Consider the following 22,354-nt stretch of genomic DNA (forward strand, 5'->3'; position numbering starts at 1 on the left):
AGTACCGCTCAGATATTTCTAGTATATGCTCGTGAGCCAACTTGGATCACCAGATCTTGGGGCGACTGATTGGAAAACAAAGGCTCTGCATCTCTGCTTCCTGGTGTCTGCTTTCTCTGCACAGGCTAACAGCTTTGAATCACAGCACAGCCTTGATGATAGCATCAAGATGAAGCATGTTATATGTTGGATTTCTATTCCCAAATGATAACTGCATAGTTGCACATTCACCCCGCGACTGAGTAGTAACTCAACGTCCATGAGAGTGGTGTTGCCTCCGATATTCAAGCATCATCCTTTTGATTCTGCTTTGCAATCTATCCAGATCCAACTTATTTGTGGCCTAGCAATGTGCCCTATTCTACCCAAGCTTCGGAGATGATATTTTCAATGTTCTGAGGTTACAAGTATGACGGACGACCTCATCATCCATTCATTATGTTAGCTTCGTACAACAGACGTATTGTCAACTGATCTCTATTATCTGAATTTAGCCATATGGTGTGTCGCATTGTTATCGTAGCTGTTTCGTATTTACCGTTGGGAGATTTGCTGCCTTATATCTGCGAAATTCCGCACAATCGAAGGTGACCATGATCTGAATTGATTCTATTCGATTTGATATCTTGTCCTTGGGCAGTGTACAATAATCCGACGGTTGAACAATCAAACGTTGAATCAGTCTTACATGTCTTAATCCAAGTCCGCATTATTGGGTTCGACCTCTGTTATTGATGCTTTGAATGAATCACCCTCCAGTCACTGGACCGATTCTTGAGTTGGACGTTAATGAATAGATGTACTGTATGTATGAATGTGTCCACATTTTCATCTGCAATGGACAACACTGATTGATTGATTGATACTCACATTGCACATGAGGTTGTTTTTTGAAAATGCATCTTCGTCAATTGTTCAAAGAGAGTTGATTTGAGAACGGAGTTGAACACAGATCGGAAATTGGTAACTTTACTTGATCTACCTGCAAACTTCTAAGATAACATTTATTAAAGGACTGATATCAGATACCAGCTTGCGTGGTTCTGAGTTGGTAGTGTATTGCGATATTTAATTCTAATCTCTCGCCAATGATAATTTGCTGCAACTAAGGATTATTATCGTGATGGTTGAATGTCACCTTTTTGCAGCGACCTAATTAGGAAGTTCCTTCTCACTGGTCCCACAAAAAAAAACATTCGATTCATCTACATGAAAGATACAATTGTATTTATCAATCTGGGCTCTCTTCTACTGCTTAAACACAGCTTCCTCTTTATTTCTCTTTAGGGTAGTGAATTACGTTAACAATTGCGGTACTTCATTTCAGAGTAGGATTTGTGCTCTATGACCTTCCCCTTCTTTCGGCAATCTTCAAACTTGCGGGAGGAGAGTTTCCCCACTTGGGTAACATAGCTCAATTCAAGCGTCCGATTCACTAATGACTTTCCTAACACAGTCACACCGCCGTGGCGATCCGTCAATCACCCACGCCTCATATCTTGCATCATCCAATGATTATGGAAACACAAGATAACCTTAAATGAATGAAGACACCATGCGCGGGTGATTGTAACGATATGAAGGATAAAGGAACTCCAAAAGGCAGTTCGTAATGCAAGCAATTAATTCACTATTGGCTCAGAGGAGCAGGTACCGAGGCGATGCCGCAAACTTGTGCGAGACAAGCCTGCGCCTTTCTCTTGGCTAGTATTGACATAAGTATGCCGTGATGCCACAGTTCTTCGTCGACGTCTTCTTCGTTGCAATCATTCTTACTTCGGCAAGATGCTTCTCCTCAACATTTTCTCCGTGGCATTTGCTGCGGCGGCAGTCCAAGCATTACCCACGTTCGGCAAATCCAGCGTTTTCGAGAAGGTTGCTGCTCCACCACCAGGTTGGGAATTGGACGAGGATGCCGTATTCGACAAAGATGTGTCGACGATGAAGTTGAGATTGCATTTGATTGCACAGAACATGCCAGAATTTCACAAGATGGCCATGGATGTATGATTTCCCATTCCTCACATGTCATATATAATGTTGGATTTGGATATGAGAAGAAGTCTTCTCAATTTGTCGGTTGTCTTCATATAGAAGCGAATTTAGGCTAACCTCCCGAAGATCGCTACCCCTGGACATGCCCTTTATGGACGTCATCTTGACCAAACAGTGATCAATTCAATGATCGCACCAAAGACACAGTCGCGTGACCTTGTGCTACAATGGCTGTCAACTGCAGGATTGGCAAACCAAACAAGTGTCTCAGCACGTGGTGACTCTGTTATTGTAGAAGCAAGTATCAGCCAGATTGAGGAACTTCTCCAAGCAGAGTACAACGCTTATGGTAATTATTGATCTCGCCATAATTGATCACAGTTTCTAATGTCTTCTAGTTCACACTGGTCTATACGAGGGTGCTATCCGAACTCTCGAATACAGTCTCCCTGATGCTTTGAAGGGCCACGTTGACATTGTTCAACCAACAACCTTCTTTGGTCTCCGTGCAATGCGTTCCGAAATCAAGCAACATAAGGAATTTGACGAAAGTGTGCTCAATGTTGAGGGTACCGAAGCTGTCACAGGTTGCAGTGGTAGCACCATTACCCCAACATGTCTTGCCAACCTTTACTCATTCACCTCCGCCCCAGCTACATTGAAAAGTGGGTCAATTGGAATTGCTGGATTTTTGAAGCAATGGCCATCCAAGACAGATTTGACCACCTTCATGAACAGCTATGCATACTTCGCCAACAAGGCATATACTTACACCTGTACCCTTATCAACGGAGGAACTTGCCCATCAAGTGGCAGTGGTTACCCAGGTATTGAAGCCAATCTTGATGTTCAATATGCTAGAGCCATTACATCAGAGATTCCCAACGTCTAGTGAGTTTTTTTATTGATTCTTTCTTAATTGCGCACAAACTTACTAACGGTTCAAAGCTACTCAACTGACGGATCTCCTCCTATCGTAGGCAGCGGTTCAAACACCAACGAACCTTACCTAGAATTCCTTGACTCCCTCCTCGCTGCTACTACACTTCCACAAACCATTTCCATCTCCTACGGTGATGATGAAGACACTGTTCCCTTGAGCTACGCTGATGAAGTTTGCAATCTCTTCTCTCAACTTGGTGCTCGTGGTGTTTCCGTTCTCGTTGCATCTGGAGATTCTGGAGTAGGAACTACTTGCGTTACCACTGGAACTACCAAAGGTTTCACTACTAGTTTCCCAGCTTCTTGCCCATGGGTGACTACTGTTGGTGGCACTACTGGTAACAGTCCTGAGTAAGTCATATTTCCCATGAGATAATTGAAAAATGTGAATACTAACTCCTAATAGGGCAGCCTGGACTGATGGTGGTGGAGGATTCTCCTCTGTTTTCGGACAACCTTCCTACCAAACTACCGCTGTCAACAGTTGGCTCACAACCGACACCACCCACAGCGCAGTAACCAAATACTTCAACGCGTCCGGTCGTGCCTACCCCGATGTTTCAGCTCAAGCCACAAACTGTAAGAAAACCACCCCTTTTTCTTAATGTCTTTCACTCACATCTCTCTAGTCGTAATAATTGCCTCCGGCAGTGCCGAACTCGTCGATGGTACCTCTTGCGCAACCCCAACCTTCAGTTCCGTAATCCAACTCATCAATTCCAACCGTGTTGCCGCCGGTAAAGCCGGTCTTGGATTCCTCAACCCATGGTTGTACACAAGCGCCAAATCCGCATTGACCGACATTACCACCGGTAAGATTACCGGATGTAGTGGTGTTATTTCTGGTGCTGGTTTCTCGGCCGTTAAGGGTTGGGATCCTGCAACTGGATTGGGTACGCCTAACTACACTAAGTTGTTGGCAATCAGTAATACTACTTAAGGAAATAATGAGATTAGTGAATGAAAATGATGTGGAAATGGGATGGGGTAACGGATTGCGGCTATGAATTATGAGGATTTGGGTAGAGGGAGAAAATAATGTTCATGTATATGCATGATCAATTGCAATATCTCGACTAGCTCACAATGTTATTTCGAAGATATACCCTCTATCAATCAAAATGTAGTGAAACTTCATCCACACTTTCAATATTCAAAATTATTGTAATCACACCTCAACAATGAAATGCACTCGGTAAAGCTTTTCGCATCACCATAAAATCATTCATATATACAATAACGAGGTTCCCCAAATCCGGCTCCTCCCTCCCTTACATGAATACTCATGTGATATCATACCACATCAACCCAACCCACACACCATGTCACTCTCCCCTTTCGCCTTTTCATCATCTCCCAACGCCACTCACAAACACTGACTATAGTAAACATTACTAGCAGTACATGTACTACCCGCCGCACAAACCGTTGCTCCAGTCCATCCTTGGCCTCCACACTATAAAATCAACATTCGAAATTAGCATTCATCTTGACATCAAACCATCACGCCAGCAATCAAAGAAACAAACAAACACCAAGAAGAAAACATACCTGTCCAAACTTCTGCACTACCGATCCCGTCGCCGTAGCCGCCGCGCTCGTCGAAGTCTTTGTCGAGGTAGCAAGAGTTGCAGTTTTGGTCGCGGAGGATAGAGTCCCAGTAGTAGTCGCAGTAACAGACGCGGTAGTAGCCGCTCCTGTTCCAGCAGGCATACTAGCCAAAGTCGTCGCTGCATTATTGCCGTTTGATATGCCAGCGTAAGCTGAAGAGCCTCCTTGAGAAGCCCAGATGGCAGGGCCGGGAACAGTGTAGTTGAAGAAATTTGAGTAGATGTTTGCTGTGTAGCCGGGGTCCGTGTCGGAGAAGGCTCTGAAATGGGGAAGGGGTGTTAGTTAGAGTTTGGGAGTGAGGGAGGGAAGAAAGAAAGAGGGTTGTATGTAGATATCTGAAGGGCGTACCCGGGAATAGATACTAGAGGACCGGGAGTCCCGGTACCTCCGTTCGTCACGGTTATTTGTGCGCATTCTATGTAGAATTGAGGGATTCCTCCTGGGCTGAATTAAGTCGTTAGTATCAATATCTTCCTCAATATTCTTATATCTTGCGAAACAATTAGTCGAACTCAAGCTTACTAGGGATTATGAATAGCAAGTTGTTGAATACGAAGAAGATAATCGCCGTTGGGAAGATTTGGCGGAATAGTATAAGTATATGTTTCTATCCAAATCAATTCTCCATTCTTGATTTCCGCTATACTTAGGAATGTGACGAAGATCGAAACTCACGATAAAGATTCCATGTTGCGACCTGATTTGTAAAAGTAGGACCAATATCTAAAATCTTAAACCAAACTTTGCCGGATCCATCGAAGGCTGCTGCAGTTGTTGGCGCTTTTGCCATATATCTACACACGTCAATATCAATATCGATGCCATTATATGTACCCATAAAAGAGAAGCGAAACTTACATAGACAAAGGACCCTGATGATAAACCTGTACGTCCGCAGTGAAAGAGAAAGAATCTCCAGCTTTGACTGTAAGAGTTTGCGCTCCATTGCTCGTCTCACCTCCGGAATTACATCGTAGATCATTGCTAGCGAGATCTATGACAGGACTATTGTAATTATCGTTCATGCGAATGTATCCATAGGGTGGATATTGGATGTTTTTGTGGGTTAATGACTGGAAGATGTCTAGTTGTTAACGTGTTAGCTAATATTTATCCCTGGGCTTGATAAGTCGGCGGGTGCTTACAATGGGCTGAGGCATGGCCCGCAAGGAACGAAAGTCCTAACAAAGAAACGAGGGACTTCATGATGGGCAAGACAAACTGTGATGGAAAGTTTAGGGTGATGCGAGGTTCAAATTGACAGAGGGGGACTTTTGGAAATTTATACAAGTACGGATTAGTAAAAACAGTATCTACAGCAAATGAATGAATGCACTCTTAACTAGTATTGTTACATTCGTATACGCGGATCGAATCATCCTCATGCCAGATATTACTTTTATAATCTCTTCATCAACTGACTAGGACAGCAGATAGTTTATCAACAGCCGGCATTCCTCGAGCCTCTAATATTAAGTCTATGGAATAAAATCAGTATTATATACAAGTATCTGGGTCTTGGGGACTTTGAAAATCCGGGGAAGTCAGCATGGGGAAAATGGAAAATATAGGCAGCATGCCGTTGCCAAGTGCCGTTTCGGATGAATAATGTCAAGCTGCACCCCGGATTTCAGTGGCTGAGAGGCTCGAAACTTTACGGAGAAATGGAAGGATGAATTTGCATGTCCCAATTGGGATCAAATATGCATTAATGATGATCGTCAGAGCATGTCAGCGAAAAGCTTTTGTTGGGCATTTCTCCTTCTTTGAGTACATCTCTGTACATGCACGGCAATACGGAACTGTCACTATTATATAGAAAGTGGATTTATACCATGATGATATGCGGATTAGCGGGCCGTGTTACACAATTTATATAAATTGAACTTCATATAAATCGCTTGGATAAAACTGAAGGGTGATCAGCAGATCCTGGAATGTCATTCCAAATTACAAACGCATTTATTCAAGTATTAAGTGAGCTGGATATGTGGTGTGATTTGCAGATAGAAAGAGAACTGATTTTCGACGAGTAATCTCGCCCCTTTCCAGTCAGTCTCTCTTAGAGACTATCTTTGGACTCGGAATATGTAATTGTCGGGTGGATCTTAATAAGTTCATGTGTATTACTTATTGGCTGGTGACAGTTTTGATGATTCTTTTCCATTATTAACCCCATTCTATCCTCGAGAAAAGAAAATACGACACTCACGAAAATCAGGAGTGCAGGTAATGTATGATACATTTCGGCACGTAGATTGAAATAGGCGAGGAAAGTAGTGTGTGAGAGATGGAAATCATGAGCCGAGACGATGCCGTGGATGACTTGTAGCAATTGTTAGCCATTTCCTGAATATCGACACTTCTCAACAATTCCATGAAATTCAGGGTGATCTTCGCGAAGAAAGGCACTATTTGATTTGAAACAACGTGTAAATGAAATATCAATTACGTGGGGTGTTCTAGAACAGTAAAACGATGACTTCCAAAGATTAAGAAGTCCAAGATGATGAGGTATGTAAATCATGAGTCTGACGCTAGCCAGGATCAGAACTAGATGGAATCAATATTTATTGGTATCTCAAAACTCCTATAAATGCCTTCAACTCCTTACTCAGGGTGAGTCCAATCCCTCCAGCCTGACCCTGACCTCTCTAACTAAAGCTTTTGCGTCTTCCACTTCTACCCCATCTTGACACAATTCTGTTGCCAATTGCATGGCTCTTTTGTAATCACCCGTTCTCATTGAATGTTTCGCTAGCCACATCCTTGCTTTTGACGTCGCAGCCGTGACTCCTGTGCCATTACCACCTTCACCTGTAGTTGCTAACGGTTGGCGTCCTTCATCATCTGATGAAGCTGAATCATTATGAACGTTAATAGCCGATGCATCTGCATTATCATTGCCTTCTTCCTGTGCCATGCACAACTCCATGTACCCTCGTGCTTCTTTCTCATCCTCTAGTCTCTCGTACATCCCAGCTATTTGGAGTAAGATTTCCGGATCCATAGTGCCTCCTCTTTCTCTGCCTCCACTTCCAAATGAACTGCCAACACCTGCATCGTAGTAGCTATCTGCTAATAATGCACGCTTCAATGCTTTTATACCCTCCAAATCGCGTCCCATTTTCTGTAAGCAGGATCCTACTGCCATCCACATTTTACCATCCCATGGACGGAGTCCTGCTGCACGTTTATAATACCACAGGGCATATGCATGCATCTCAAGTACTTCGTATGTTTGTCCTAGTCCATACCAGGCTCTATAGTCTCTCCTATTCACGTCGACTGCGCGACGATATGATTCAATAGCTGCGTGGGTGTTTTTCAATTCTACATATTCGTGACCCATGAGCGTCCAAGCACTAAGGCAAGAACGGTCTAAAGTTAAGGCACGTCTGAAATATTGCACAGCCTTTTCATGGCTTGATAATAGTGAGTAGTAATTGCCAATCACAACACATGATTCTGGTCGAAATTTATCGACACTCGAGCAGAGGTGTGCAAGAAACGACAATTTTGGTCTGAGATTCATGACATAAAGAATGTTAGAGTAGTGATCGAGTGAGTCTAGTCGATGAGGATGTAGTGCAAGAAGGCGACTGAAGTGGGCATCAGCAGTGACAAAATCCTTAGTATGATAGGATAGAAGAGCTAAGCATGTGAGTAGAAAAGGGCTGGTTGGGAATATGGATAAGAGTTGCTCTAAAGAATTTGACAGTTGTGGCGTCGACTGGTACAATTCAAGGGAAGTATGAAGATGGAATATGAATGAGAGAATGTTTTGGGGAAGATGTGGCGATATGCGATTTAACTGCCCAGCAAGTCAATATTTTAACATAAATTTTATGGGACTTACTTACATCTTCAACTCTCGAAATTAAAGAAGTCATCTCCAACCAGCATCCCCAATTCATGGGGAACAACTCGACACTTCGAACCAGCCAGCGCATCGCCTCATCCTCATTTTTATCCTTGGCCAGAACCATTCCATAGCTACTTCTCGTTAATGAAATTCAAATTCAAGGAAATTTTGACTAACAGATATTCAAGCCATCCTTGACTACCCGCAAACTCTCCAGTTTCAGTCTTTCTCTCTTGAAACCAAGCCTCCAATATTCGAATTATTGTGACCAATTGTTTGTTCACTGTATTTCCTCCATCGTGAGGGCCCATTACCATTTCACTGTCTTCATCTTTCTTCTTCTCGCCGGACATGAACTTTGCGTATAAAGCCAGGAATAAGCTCTTTTGGCTTAGTTTTGGAAGCCCTGATATTGCACCTGTGCTGACTCCACTTGATGCCTTTTCTTTCCCCTTTGATCTTGTGTTTACCCCATTTTGATTACCTTTTCCTGCCGTCGTTGACAAAATCCCAGAGAGCAACCTATCCGGCAGAAATACAGCCGCACATCGGTCGAATTCCCGGCAATCGAAGAAGGATTTCGCCAACAAATATTTGTTTATCTCTCGCGCCTCGAGTTGTGCCTCTTCGGGATCGAGGTTTCCAGTAAGGACAATTGGAGGGAGTCCTTCTGCAGGAACTTCCGTCATCTGCGAATCTTCGGGCTCCAAGTCATCATTTGTCGGTATAGATGTTAGCAGTTCTGCTGCCCTAAATAGATTGGTCAATGAATGCAAGCAACATCACTATTAGGCACTTGTACCATTTTGCAGATTGATATAAACATCTCTCCGAGCATTTCACAACTGCTTCCTGTAGTGACCCTCGCAATTGTGCTGTTTCCCGCTCCGTAAGTGCCATATTGTATTTTTTCTACCTCAATTCTTCGAGAATATCAGCTTCAAGATAGCTCATAGAATTCAAGCTTGCCTGCAGACTAGTAAGTCGGGTCTTAATTAGCTTTGCTTGGTTTAAGGTAAGGTACGGTCCGGTCCGGGCCCTTTGGTTGTTTTGTTGATTTTGATACCTCGTCGACCGAGGAACAATTCACAGTATTGTTCTCGCCAGAATATCTCTGAACCATACAAAGTCAATTTCTTGGTATATATTAAACAGTATAGTTTCAAGGGAGTGACAGGACACGAAGATTCGACGTCCCATCAATCGAATCAAAGAGTCTTGGATCAAATTAAAGTGACTTATCAGATATGGAAAGCGCGACTTAACCTTAAGCTTGTGTTTCCGCGTTCTGCCCACCCCGCACCTTCACCGCTTGTAATTTAATTCCCCCCTGCTACTGTTAACCCTTCTTTGTAATACCCCATTGTTTACAGTACCACCACTCTTCACCTCTCTGTTCATATTCTTCATTCTCTGGTCATCAATATCTTTCGTCCTATTCTACCTAATCGATTCCTATCAACCATCACCTGGGCAATAACAATGGCGAAGAATACCACTCTCAAGGAGTTTGAATCCGTCTTCCCAAGATTGGTTGAGGATTTACTTGCCCATGCCCAAAAGTACAACCTCCCACAACAGGGTCAAGATTGGCTCAAGGCCGTGAGTGATTTTTCAGAAGAGTCATTGTAAATGACATGCACTGATTTAGTTTCCCTCGTATAGTCTCTGTATGCCAACACGATTGGCGGAAAATGCAATCGTGGAATGTCTGTTCCCGACTCAGTATCTCTCCTCCTCGAAGCTCCCCTTTCTGAAGAACAATACTTCGAATCTGCCACATTGGGATGGATGACTGAACTTCTTCAAGCTTTCTTCCTTGTATCAGATGATATCATGGATAGCAGCATCACTCGTCGCGGTCAACCTTGTTGGTACAGACAACCAAATGTTGGTATGATCGCTATCAATGATGCTTTCATCCTCGAAGCCGCGATCTACTCTTTATTGAAGAAGTACTTCCGCTCTCACCCTTCCTACGTTGATCTCATCGAACTCTTCCACGAAGTTACGTACCAGACAGAACTTGGTCAATTGTGCGATTTGTTGACCGCACCAGAGGACAAGGTCGATTTGGACAACTTCTCAATGACCAAGTATGACTTCATTGTCACTTACAAGACTGCTTATTATTCCTTCTATCTTCCAGTCGCTCTTGCACTTCACCACCAGAAGATCGCAACTCCAAAGAACCTTAAGCAAGCCGAAGATATCTTGATTCCACTTGGCCAATATTTCCAAATCCAAGATGATTATCTTGACAACTTTGGTCTACCAGAGCATATTGGAAAGATCGGAACTGATATCATGGATAACAAGTGCTCTTGGCTCGTAAACAAAGCATTGGCTATTGCAACACCTGAGCAGCGTCAAATACTCGAGGAGAACTATGGACACAAAGATAAGACGAAGGAAGCCGCAGTGAAGAAGCTGTTCGATGAGCTGAATTTGAAGCAGATCTATGAGGATTATGAAGAGAAGAGAGTTGGTGAGATCAAAGAATTGATTTCACAGGTTGATGAATCTGAAGGCTTGAAGAAGACTGTGTTTGAGAGCTTCTTGCAGAAGATTTACAAGAGAAGCAAGTAAACGGACAGGACCTTTGTTGATCGCGCATAATTCTTTACACTAATGAGCAGCGAGCTATAATTTTCTAAAAGTTGTTGGAATTTATAGAGCTGAGTTTTAAAATACCCCAGATAAGCCTTATGCTTCATCTTGTACCTTTGGGTAATTGTTTAATTCGCGCTGATGATTTTCTGTTTTGCTGTTATTTTTCTCATGATTCATAAATCTCATTGTGCTATATGCTGAAGCCTTTCGCTATATGGAGCGAGAGGTATTTAATGCTTCCAGACCAGCTGGTCTGATATCTTGATCCATAAACTTTTATGCTGCATCTTTCCCAATTCATCCCGTTACCATTGAGCTATGCTAAATATGACCTGAGCATCTGTTTGTCTTCAAACAACGTTGCCCATGAAATTAGATCTTTTGCATCTGGTGTGTCTAAATGTAGGTCTTGAATATCCAAAAATGATTCAATGTTTAAAGTAGTAATTCAACTTTTTAAATTCTAAACTACTTGAAAGTTCCATTGTATTTAGATTCGAAAGCTTCGAGCTTTGGGACTGCCGAGTTGCTGGCAATCCTGTTTATGCCTTTAGTCTAGCAATCAATCTAGTCGTCTCTTGCTCCCACTTTTCTTCCCTCTTCCGTATTCTCAAATTCTCTCAATTCATCCTCGTGGTACACAGTTCTTCCACACAACCTCCCTTGGCATTTCTTTGCACACAAAAAAAAAGCCCCATGAGCTTCATTCATCATAACACGGGGAATATGAGTAGTAAGTAGGATGATGAAAGCCACGACCATCCAAACACAATATGGATCAAGAAAGAGCTTCTTCTTCGCATGCAAATGCCTAGATAATCAGAACTTGACGAGAGTGCGCCCAGATCTCATAGAATATATGTTGACTCATAGAAAAAACACCATCTTTCTGAGAGCTTCTACTTGTCTTTGCCATCGCTAAAGCATAAAGTGGAAGATTAGACCGCAAGCCTTTAGAACAACATGAGATTAATCGAGAGGGTATTTGTTAATGTTTATTCAGCAAATACGAATAATTCTGAGGTTTTCATGCTGGATTTTGCGGATGTAGAAGTGGAAGTGGTCTAAAAGAGGGGAAGGTGTACCGAGACCTTTACTCTCGCCTTCTTGGGCGCCTTTTGCCCGTCGCCACTTTCGTATTCTGCCCTCCTTTTACATCATTGCTCTTATTCGTCTTTGCATCAGTACTCTGTAATCCATATCCTCTTTAGATTTGGGAAAATGTACTAGATCCAATTTTACAGTCAAATGCATATAGTCGTTGTGAACCTATAAGGGAATCTAAAAGCTTTTATTACGTCTTGGTGTGCGGTCCACTTCATCAATATTGTGGAAGTCTAGCGACTCTTCAAATTGGATAAGAGAAGCCCAGTAGATTTGAACAAATGTGTAATTGATGTTATACAATATTGCAAAGGGTATATACGAAAATCAAACTCAAACCTAAACTCAAATTTGCGACTCCTGCCATTAACTGTACCACTGGTTCTTTTCTAAACCTTTCATCGCACCTCCGATTCAACAATTGTTCTTCTCTCAAAGGAAAAGAACGAAACAAAGAACAAGAACTAATATTGTCTTCAGAAAAACCATTTCTCACTGCTATTCACCTACCAAGAATTCCTCATTTGGTAAGAATGATCTCAACATCATCAGTAGCCTTATGCTTCTCATCTGAAGGTATCAATTTTATGGAGCTTCTCTTACCACGACTCATGAAAATGACTTTCTTCATTCCTTCCGGACATGGCTCAGCTGCTTTAGTAAGAGGTGATGCTGGCCGTTGATGAACTGCTGGAGGAGGAGTTATGATAGAGTCTTTTGGCTCAGGATTTGCTGGTAATGAGTCTGCAGATACGATCTCTTGCAGTGGCGATGCCTTAATTACAGAGGCGCCAAAGGTGGTTTCTCCAGATTTCGATGAGACGGAGGGTCGAGTGAGTGGTGATATGGGAGACATCAAATGTGAAGTCGGTTCCGGTATTAGACTTCGATTCCGTGGGCCAAATAAGGAGGATAGACGAGATGAAGTGCTACCGGATCGTTTGGAGGGTGTGGTTGAAGACGCATCTGTGTCGGTCCAATCATCATCGCCATGGCTTTCTGAGATATATTTTTTAAAGGGTTTGAGTGACGTTTCTCGTTCTCGCCTCTTACGATGACGTTGAATTTCCAGTTGACGAATCGATTCGCGATCCGACCCCTTCGCTCTGGCTCTTTGGTAAATACTACTCTTGTTTTTGTCGAATATTTGCGAAGAATTTGTCCAAAGGTAAGGATTCGATGTTTCTGGTTGTTTTCCCTTTCCTCCCGCTTCGTAATCCTTGCTCTGAGGATATTTGTTTATTTCTTCTTGTTCATCCTCGTCTTCCGCGTCATCATTATCGACGTTATTCTCATCTTCCTCATTCTCTAGAAGAGCAATTCTGTCACCCTCCCTTACCTTCTTGGCTTTTGATTTTTGCTTGACTTTACTCTTCGCTCTATTCTTTGGAGCTTCATCGATGATTGGTTTGCTCTTGATTTTCTTCCTCTTTCTCTTCTGCTTATTGCGATTTTTATAGTCCTCTTCATCATCACCATCTTCATCCCCTTCCAAGAACTCATCGTAGTCATCAGCCTCGTCTTTATTAATCGCCTTGCCTTTTTCCCCGGAACGTGTGTTTCGCGGTTGCTCCTGTCGCCGATTTCTGACGGACTTTGACATCTTCCGGTGATAGATTTCAGAATCGCTGTCACTATCACTGTCGCTATCAAATTCATCATCGTCGTCACTGGTCTCGAATTCACTATCGTCGCTATCACTGTCATCTTCTTCATCTTCATCTTCGCTGAAATCTTCCTGTCTCCTCCTATTCGCTTTGGGTCTTCTGCGGGAATTCTTAGGGCGAACTGCGCGCGACCTCTTACCACTTCGAGTAGCTCTTTGACGAGTTCCAGAGCGGCTTTTGCTGCGACTTTCCCATTCATTTTTACGCCTGGGACCAATATCTTTATCTCGATCGTATCTCTTGCCCCTAGACCTGCTTTTTGTTTCTACTTCAAAATTTCTCTTAATTTGGTACTCCTCTTCAAGTAATTCCAATACAGGATTTGTATGGTAAACATTATCTGGAGATAATGTTAGTATCAAGACTACAACTCACCAACAGACCCTGAACAAGCTTACGAGTATTGCCTACAGGATAACCTCTACGTCCCGGCGGAGGACGAGGTAGTTGTTCTTCTGGGAAACTACTGCAACAATTCCCCATGCTTAACTTTCTTCATCATGTTCATATCATTAAAAGATCATCCTCTTTCCGTAACATACGAGTTTGAGGATGTGTGTGTAGATTAAAAGATTGTTGGCCGACATATTCGGTGAGGTCGACATACACAGATACTGTAACCAGCATCAATTATAGACCCGAATTATGTAAGAAGACCGAATACAGAGGTCATATTCCACTTGACACAGGTGAGGAGGTCTCGGACAAAAAGCAGTGTTTAACGCGCGGTTAAGGGGGGCACTGGTGCAATCGCGGGTCATCTGTGGTTATCGAACAATGAAAAACTCTGATTGGTCAGTGGTGTGGTAGGGGTCTAAAGCTAGCCTAATTCGAGGCAGCAACCAAACAAAATCTCCACGACCTCTGCGTTTGTCCTTCTCCCACCAAGATATGATAGCCTGCAAATTAACATCGTGATAGTAATTGCTGGCGGCTAAAAGATACTCATATCAGTCATTCACAATAATATCTTGTTTTTTATCATCGTAACTGGCTGAGGAGGCCGTTTGTGGTCCATTAATGAGCATCTGACCGACAGCCTGCTACCATCATTTGTTTCCTCGATCCTTTGGAACGATGAAAAGCTATCTTCCTCTCGAGCTGTGGATATTACTCGCTGATCAGCGATTACCAAAGAAGACTCTAACTACCTTATGTTTGACATCCAAGGTGAATTAATCGGATTGCGAAATAAAATCAATGCTAAACAAGTAGCAAGAAACTCAATGAAGTTTTCAGACCTGCACTTTACCGTGAGATTGTTTTACCAGAATTTTCAGATGTATCTGGACATCTGTCAAATAATGGACAATTATGGGGCATCTCCCAACTTCCTGTTGAGACCCATCTCCGTCACACACGTCGATTAGACTCTGGTTTTGTCGTCTGGCGTACCCGGGCCACCCTTTCCAGGTGTTTAAACAGTATGTCAAATCTAGAAAGCTGTTCCATTAGGTACTTGACACTTGATATTTTTATGGGCGATAGACTGGTCTGATTCACTATTAGCACGATTCCTGGCTTCGCAGCTTATTTCCATCTCAATGAAATCAGAGATATCTACATCGATCTATGGAAGAATTCACCCCACTTTCCGAGCTTTCATGGGTGGCCAAATCTTCCAGATTTCAGAAACCTACATAGTCTAGATTTGAGAGGCCTGAAGGGTGACCTTGAGGTTCTGAGCACGAGTATTGCCAAAATTCTTTTCGTGAGTGTGAAAATAATAGCATTTCTAGAAACCACCTTTCTCAATATTCAGTTTACTCTGCCTTGAATCTATCATCTACTTGTTGATAGTTTCAGATTGTTTAACCCCAATTATCATTGAATTGTTAGGTTTACAATGGGTCGATTAAGAAGATCTCTGGATTCTAAAGTGCGAAATTGCTATGCCTTTCATCCATGCGTGTCGCTATGTGGAGAAATTTCTCTTCCACTCTTTTGCAATCCTTACCTTTTGTACCCATTCTTTTCCTTTTTGAGAGTCATTTGATAGATAAATAGCTCATATCACATAGAACGATGGTATGCCTACCGTTACGGCACTCGGTCTCGATTTAGACGACCTCCAGGGAGGCGAAACTACAAATAACTTATTCTTGGATATTTTTGCAGAATTCGACAGAAGGAGACGAGCAATTGGAAGGCCAGATCTACGATTGAACTTGCGAGATCTCATATTGGGAAAAGGGATGTACCATCCGTCCGCTGGCATGGACTAGCAATACGACTATAAGCAGTGGCGATTATCAAAACTTTTAGATGTAACGAAGCTTCGTACATTACGACTATTGAATGACCCATGCATTGAAGGAAATTACTGGGAGTCATACGAAACTATAAATTTGGAATTATTCGATGGCGTTACTGCTCTCCAGAGAGTTTCTGTCGAATTCGTGAGTCAAGAAGTTATAAAATTACTTCATCACCTAATTATGATGAATGATTCATCGAACCAAACGACCCTACGAGAGTTCCAAGTAACCCTCGATGGTACGGTTCAATCGCGAATACCTGGCTCTCCTAGCCTCTGTCAGTTCTTGTCTCAGATTATACAATTTGAGTGGCATCAGCTATTGATATCAGGCGAAGAAAGTTTTATGGAGCAAATTTACGAGGCTTCTTGGGATGAGCCTTCATATCAGTGGGAGGAGCTGGGAATTTCGTGGATTAACTGGGTATGTATCACTTTCAAGAAGATTATGCATCGGCCTTGAGACATATGAGAACTAAATGGATAACTCTAGGATCAACATCGCGATGCACTTCTCCAGCTCTCAAAGCTTCGTATTCTAATGTTCTCTTACGCCACAGTGACTATTAGTGGTGAGCGGTCAATAGTTACAACTTGTAAAGAGGATGCGCTTAGTCTCGCTGAGAGGATCTTTACTGGTTTCCAAGAACATGCGAAGAAACAGAAGAGGGATTCAAACCTAAGATATGTTGGTATTGATGCATGGGTCTTCACTTGTATTTGGTTGCCCTCTTCAGAGCTCAATGATGGGCGCACTGGAGCTGAGGTCGTGCAGCTTGATAAGGAAGAAGCTATAACGTTTGATTTTATACGAATGAACGAAAAATTGGAGATTGGGAAGTATAGGTTGGGTAGGAGATAGTAGTATGGATATTTTTGTATACAAAGAAGAAAGGGGGTATTGTCTAAAATGCTCCAGATATAATTTTTGGGGGGGCTTTGTCAAACCCCAATACATCTATATTCCTTACAAACGAATTGAATGCGAGGCCATGCCACCAGCCCCATCAGTCATATCACCGAGCCATTCTTAACCAACTCTCGCACCCCCTAAGATATCCCTCATTTTCCCTACCTCCTGGCCATTTACATCTTCACCGTCCCCGATCACAGCACTACTATGGAACCACCCCGCTCCTGTTTCTTGCACCAACTCTTTGAGATTTCTACTGCGTACACCGCCTCCTACAATGATATCAATTCTACCCGCTGCTTGCTGTACCAATTTTTGGATTTGTACAACTCCTTGAACCGAAGTGGGAGCGCCACCAGACGTGAGGAGAGATGTGAAGTTTAGAGTTATGAGCTAGATTTATCATGTCATTCTTCATAACCAGTAATTTTGAAAAAACGAAAACAAAACTCCAGAAACAATTCAGAAGCAAAGAAGACCCTAATGAAACAAGACTCACCACTTCCAATTCCTCTTCCATCCTCGCCCTTTCAATCCGATCAAACGCCCGATGAAACGTACACCTCACATTCTCTCCGCCCTCCCCCTCCCTCGCAATCCGAATCAACTCAGCACATCTCACCCTATCAACCACCAACCCCCTCCCCCCCTCCTCAGCATCCCTCAAAATCCCAAAAACAAACCCCCTCCCCCCTAACTCTCTAAACCTGCGAATCTCCCCCTTCATCTCCTCAAACATTTCATCTCCCACGCGGAAATTATCAACAGGTCCTGCGCCCCGCGAACTATTATCCACCGGTCGAATCATGATATTAATATCTCCACTTCCCTCTCTTTTCTCCTCATCGACTTTCCCATCTTTTTTCTTCTCATTCTGCACATGCAGTACAGATGCAGAATACACACTCGAGAAATCCTCCGCGTTAGGCGTCAATCCATCTTTCTCCTTATGAGCACAAAATTCTATACGCTGCGCGCCGGATCTGAGAGCTAGAAGCGCGGAGGCGGGGGTAAACGTTGCGATTTCTAGTTTCGCGGGCATTTTGGAGATAGGATTGGGGGTTTTGGACGAGGGAGTCTTTATTAGGAGTGGGTGGGATTTAAATGTCTGTGAGGAGATAGCGGGGTAGCGGGGTTGAATTCAGGGTCAGACATAATCTTACATCCTGGTGATTTGACAAGAGCAATTTTTTGATTATTTAGGTTTCTTCAGTTAATTACTTTGTGGTTATGATACGAATATCTTAGGAAGAGTCGTATTATTGATGATTTGACATAGATTTTTGAAAGTTCCAAATAGGCAATCATGCTTCACACGAGATGTTCAAACAAATTACGCCAAATCACATGTCCATGTCAGAAAATCAAAGCTCTAGAGATGCCTACGATTACACATCTTTTATGCGTAAATCATTGTGTGAGTTGGTATGATAGCTTCTTATATTTCAGGATGGTTAAATATATTGTAAATGGAGAGATAGTAGATTAGGCGGAGAGATGAAGGGGAGTGGAACTTGAGAGATCAGGAGAGGTAATTGAATTTCCATGATTGATTTGAAAAATAGATGATGGGTATTGGATGTTAAGGATAGGTAGTGAGCAAGATCTATGGAGATGCAAAACAGTGAGTGTAAATACCTGAATAGTGTGTCTATGAGGATAAATGGATAGTGAAGAATGTATAGTGTTAGTGAATAGTCTGGATTATTACCTATGGAATCATAGGGCTACATCTAATACTTCAGGCCCAGAAAAACTCCTCACTCCCTACATATTTTAAAATTCACATCTCTTTAATGCGTAGATAGCATAAATAGTTATTACAAAACATCTTCTTTTTTCTTCTATTCATCATCGAAAAAAAAAGCTCGAATCACAAGCTGTGAACGATTTACACGAGATTACAATTCAAACAGAAATCATTTTCGAACCAGCCTTTTGTTATTTGGTGGGTGTAAATAGAAATGCTAACCTGCAAGCAAGGAAGCAGAAGATAAATAGATCCTACTGGCCCAACCAATCCAATCCGCCTAGCGAGAATCTCTACAATTGAGATAGGTCATCCCAATTAGAGTGATATTTGCCCAACAGGAAAAGAAGAGCAAGGAAAAGTCCAGTAGGGAGAAAAGAAGCAAAATGTGCCAGACAAGCCTTCACTGTCAAAAACTCAAGACTCCATGACCAATTTCGAGAATGAAAGACGGCCCATGCCGTGTCATATCATTCCAAGAAACTCCATCCAATCCAACGCGCATCGCAAATAGTCATCCGACTCATTTCAAATCCCTTACAATCCGGCGGCCTTCTTAACAAATGCAGCAGCTGCTGTCGTATCCATTCCATAAGTCAGATGAGCCATTAAGATCAAGCTTCCGCCTTGACAGATGTTGTCTCCGGCGTGACAGATGATATCGGTTTTATCAGCTGGAACACCTTGGACTGCATCTCCGTTATCTGATTTTTGCGTTAGTTTCAAAGTTCATGCCATTTTGTGAAATATGCAAAGGGATTGGGACGAACCTGGGTCACCGAAAATGACGGCGGAGCTGATTTTAGCTGTTGTGTCGGCTGGTAAGAGTTTGGCGGCGTTATGTACGAGTTGACCACCTTGGGAGTAACCAGAGATGACAAGTTTTGTGTCTGGGCAGCTGGATAGGGTTGATGTAACCATCGAGGCCCTGTGGTGGCGTATTAGTAAATATATTCAAGAGAAAGAACCACTAGTCGCACTAAAATTTCAGAAGAAGGGAAAACCTACATAGTCTTACTGCCAGCAGCATCACCTCCTTCCAAAAAGCCTGGAACATCTGCTGGATAATTGACACCATTCATGGTGACTGAAGATGACCCAAAAGCGGATTTGAGAGCGGAGAGGAAAGGTGGTCCAACTACAGTACCGAGAGTTCCAACCTCAGTCGTTCCACGGGCAAAAATGACCGTTACATCTGAGCATGCTCTAGCCTCGATGGAACCTGTTGGGGCGGCAAAGACAGAGAGAGGAAGGAGGAGAATGGACAAGAGTTGTTGAGGTGAGGTCTTCATTTTGAAAGCGGTTTATTGATGTTTTTTACAATGAATGATGTTCGCTGAACGAGAATGGATGAACTAGTGGATGGATATGTAAAAGAGTGTGCAGATGATGATCATCAGTGATGAGAGAAGTTATGTTGAATGGAAAACATCTTGACTTTATATCTTCAAAGTCGAACCCGGCAATCAGGAACGTCATTTGTTTTTGTGAAGAATCTCGTCAGATCATAACATATGCTTAATTCTTAGGAGGCCTTGGGATGAAGTTTCAAGCCGATAATAGTATCCAGATGCTTGTCGGCCAGTTAAGATGAAACTTGCCAAATGCCGAGGTATTCAATACACTTGCTATTACACACCAGACGGAGGGTATAACTACATTTCTGCTATCAAAAAAGTAGAAGTGCCTAGGAGAAATGGTGATGGAGAGCTCTGTAAAGCTCCTGATGAAAACAAATTTAGCAATGCTTGCCCTTCAATACTGGGTACAGTACCGGTATCTCAATGAATGTTCAATTGTGTATGTGATCACTAAACCTCCAAGCCGAGCTTTTACCTCGACGTGTTATTTAAGGCCACAGCTTAAACAGGCAATTTGGCCAGCTGCAGATGTACTAGCCTCGCATCAATGCCAAAATAAGTATACATCAGACGGGGATTCAACATCATGGGAAACTTCCCCGACAGCACGATCCCGATTTAGAGATGAAGGACACAAACAGACGTTAATACGAGTTAAACGATATATCTGGGGAGAAGAACAAAGCGCATGCTCGGCGCTTATGACAGAGTTGCAAAAACATTCTTAGAATGCGATTGGTACAAATGATCTCCACTTGGCACACCAACTCCCGTTTCCTAGACCTTAAGACCGTTTTGTTATGTTTTGGCGGGGCTAAGAAATGTTGATAGCCAGGATGCTGGTGCTTTTGATACCTTTTCAAGTGGGTATCTTAACTTGACATTGAGTGTTTTGCCAATATATCAATCAGTATGAGACGAAAAATTGCTTTTGATGCAACTTGTTCGGATGAATCCGATTTTTCGAAACGTGAAGGATGCAAGAAACATAAGGGGATGGTGGTGGCTGTGTGGAGAAAAAGCAAAGGAAATTTGATTGTGATGCAACACAACATCATTGTAACTTTTTTTGCTTGGACTTCCAATCTCCAATATGGAAGTCCGATGGGAAGTCTGCCGTGACCCGAGATTCTGTCTGTTCATCTCGTATTATCTCTACAATACCTTGTCTAGATCACCGTGATTCAATAAGTCGGTCAGTATTGCAATTTTAAACAACTGAAAGGAGTTGTATGAATATCTTCGACTGCCGAGATAGTAAAGATACTTATAGAGGTAGTGGTTGAATCACGGAGGAGAAAGAGGTGAAAAGAAATGGAAAATACCGAGATCGACAGCAAGGACAAGGGAAGGGGCCGAAATTTCCCTTAGCCAAGAAGATCCCCTACATAAGGTTACCCCATATTGAGAAAGCTTGAGGCTCCACATAGCTCATGCCTGCTAGCAATATCCTGCAGTACTGTCCGGAAGCTAAAGTAACGCAAAGGAAGTGAAGACTTTCGATTCAATTCTTTCTTCATACCACTTTTATTTCAACATGCATCTTATTCATCTCTTTCTCCTAAACAGACTCCTGAGCCAAGTTCATTGTGACGGCGTGTCACGGCATCAAGCTAGCTACTAGACATCTGAGATATCTAGTATTGGGCGTCGCTAGAGTATACGGCTAGTTTAACCATTGACGGCAATTCAACTGGCAGTTTTGACAGCAAAGCTTGCGATCGAATGTTTCGGTCTGAGCTAGCATCTACCGAGCCGGAATGATGAGTTGCCTAAAGCGATACAAAAATGTAAGGTCTCACAACTCAAGCTGTCATTGACTAAATTGAGAGAAGTGCTTGATGTTGATCACTTCATATTTCATCTGACAGCAACAACTATCAGCGCCTCAGGGTAGGATTTCCATTGTAAGTCGTGATCATTATTACATATTAGGAGGGGGGGCTAGAAAAGAGCTTACTAGAGATATTCAATTGGGACTCATTATGGATCACAAGTCCAACCAACCTCACCGGGAGATCGCCTTCAAATGACAACACCATCGTCGCCCGCGCATCCATACTATGTACCAAGAAGAAGATTCCAAAAAACACAATTTATACTATGATGAGCGTCAACAAGCCTCTTCCATAAAAGGAAAAAATACTACGATTAAAGGTCTTACACGCCCACCTACCCACCTACCTTATAAATATGTGACCGAACATGATATCCTCCACACCCCTCATAATCGAGTATACCGAGAAACCCACCAATCGACACACATACTCAAACAC

General features: G+C 42.7%; 9 protein-coding genes across 9 annotated transcripts; 4 read left to right on the plus strand and 5 right to left on the minus strand.

The window, feature by feature from the left end:
• Nucleotides 1–1,785: 1,785 nt before the first annotated feature.
• On the plus strand, nucleotides 1,786–3,877 carry EAE97_003465 (uncharacterized protein; the record flags this gene model as incomplete). Its single annotated transcript, XM_038873977.1, has 6 exons — nucleotides 1,786–2,004; nucleotides 2,122–2,344; nucleotides 2,394–2,886; nucleotides 2,944–3,288; nucleotides 3,344–3,516; nucleotides 3,567–3,877. The coding sequence occupies 6 exons, from the start codon at nucleotides 1,786–1,788 to the stop codon at nucleotides 3,875–3,877; spliced, it is 1,764 nt and encodes a 587-aa protein (XP_038734586.1).
• Nucleotides 3,878–4,303: 426 nt separating this feature from the next.
• Nucleotides 4,304–5,754, minus strand: EAE97_003466 (uncharacterized protein; the record flags this gene model as incomplete). Its single annotated transcript, XM_038873978.1, has 7 exons — nucleotides 4,304–4,393; nucleotides 4,489–4,807; nucleotides 4,897–4,992; nucleotides 5,071–5,155; nucleotides 5,224–5,342; nucleotides 5,407–5,632; nucleotides 5,694–5,754. 7 exons carry the CDS (start codon nucleotides 5,752–5,754, stop codon nucleotides 4,304–4,306), a joined length of 996 nt encoding a protein of 331 aa, XP_038734587.1.
• A 1,408-nt stretch (nucleotides 5,755–7,162) lies between these two features.
• Nucleotides 7,163–9,313, minus strand: EAE97_003467 (uncharacterized protein; the record flags this gene model as incomplete). Its single annotated transcript, XM_038873979.1, has 4 exons — nucleotides 7,163–8,362; nucleotides 8,412–8,544; nucleotides 8,591–9,163; nucleotides 9,216–9,313. 4 exons carry the CDS (start codon nucleotides 9,311–9,313, stop codon nucleotides 7,163–7,165), a joined length of 2,004 nt encoding a protein of 667 aa, XP_038734588.1.
• A 582-nt stretch (nucleotides 9,314–9,895) lies between these two features.
• On the plus strand, nucleotides 9,896–11,320 carry EAE97_003468 (uncharacterized protein; the record flags this gene model as incomplete). Its single annotated transcript, XM_038873980.1, has 2 exons — nucleotides 9,896–10,015; nucleotides 10,079–11,320. The coding sequence occupies 2 exons, from the start codon at nucleotides 9,896–9,898 to the stop codon at nucleotides 11,000–11,002; spliced, it is 1,044 nt and encodes a 347-aa protein (XP_038734589.1). The 3' UTR covers nucleotides 11,003–11,320.
• Nucleotides 11,321–12,650: 1,330 nt separating this feature from the next.
• Nucleotides 12,651–14,280, minus strand: EAE97_003469 (uncharacterized protein; the record flags this gene model as incomplete). The annotated part of the gene is made up of 2 exons (XM_038873981.1): nucleotides 12,651–14,137; nucleotides 14,196–14,280. 2 exons carry the CDS (start codon nucleotides 14,278–14,280, stop codon nucleotides 12,651–12,653), a joined length of 1,572 nt encoding a protein of 523 aa, XP_038734590.1.
• A 411-nt stretch (nucleotides 14,281–14,691) lies between these two features.
• On the plus strand, nucleotides 14,692–16,022 carry EAE97_003470 (uncharacterized protein; the record flags this gene model as incomplete). Its single annotated transcript, XM_038873982.1, has 4 exons — nucleotides 14,692–14,967; nucleotides 15,017–15,252; nucleotides 15,307–15,508; nucleotides 15,819–16,022. Exons 1-4 carry the CDS (start codon nucleotides 14,875–14,877, stop codon nucleotides 16,020–16,022), a joined length of 735 nt encoding a protein of 244 aa, XP_038734591.1. The 5' UTR covers nucleotides 14,692–14,874.
• Nucleotides 16,023–16,235: 213 nt separating this feature from the next.
• On the plus strand, nucleotides 16,236–16,916 carry EAE97_003471 (uncharacterized protein; the record flags this gene model as incomplete). The annotated part of the gene is made up of 2 exons (XM_038873983.1): nucleotides 16,236–16,478; nucleotides 16,548–16,916. The coding sequence occupies 2 exons, from the start codon at nucleotides 16,236–16,238 to the stop codon at nucleotides 16,914–16,916; spliced, it is 612 nt and encodes a 203-aa protein (XP_038734592.1).
• Nucleotides 16,917–17,084: 168 nt separating this feature from the next.
• On the minus strand, nucleotides 17,085–18,009 carry EAE97_003472 (uncharacterized protein; the record flags this gene model as incomplete). The annotated part of the gene is made up of 2 exons (XM_038873984.1): nucleotides 17,085–17,360; nucleotides 17,467–18,009. 2 exons carry the CDS (start codon nucleotides 18,007–18,009, stop codon nucleotides 17,085–17,087), a joined length of 819 nt encoding a protein of 272 aa, XP_038734593.1.
• Nucleotides 18,010–19,254: 1,245 nt separating this feature from the next.
• EAE97_003473 (uncharacterized protein) lies at nucleotides 19,255–20,009 on the minus strand (the record flags this gene model as incomplete). The annotated part of the gene is made up of 3 exons (XM_038873985.1): nucleotides 19,255–19,421; nucleotides 19,488–19,645; nucleotides 19,726–20,009. 3 exons carry the CDS (start codon nucleotides 20,007–20,009, stop codon nucleotides 19,255–19,257), a joined length of 609 nt encoding a protein of 202 aa, XP_038734594.1.
• Nucleotides 20,010–22,354: the final 2,345 nt, after the last annotated feature.

The sequence above is a fragment of the Botrytis byssoidea genome (genome assembly GCF_014898295.1).
Source record: "Botrytis byssoidea strain MUCL 94 chromosome Unknown BBYS_006, whole genome shotgun sequence".
NCBI classification, from domain to species: Eukaryota; Fungi; Ascomycota; class Leotiomycetes; order Helotiales; family Sclerotiniaceae; genus Botrytis; species Botrytis byssoidea.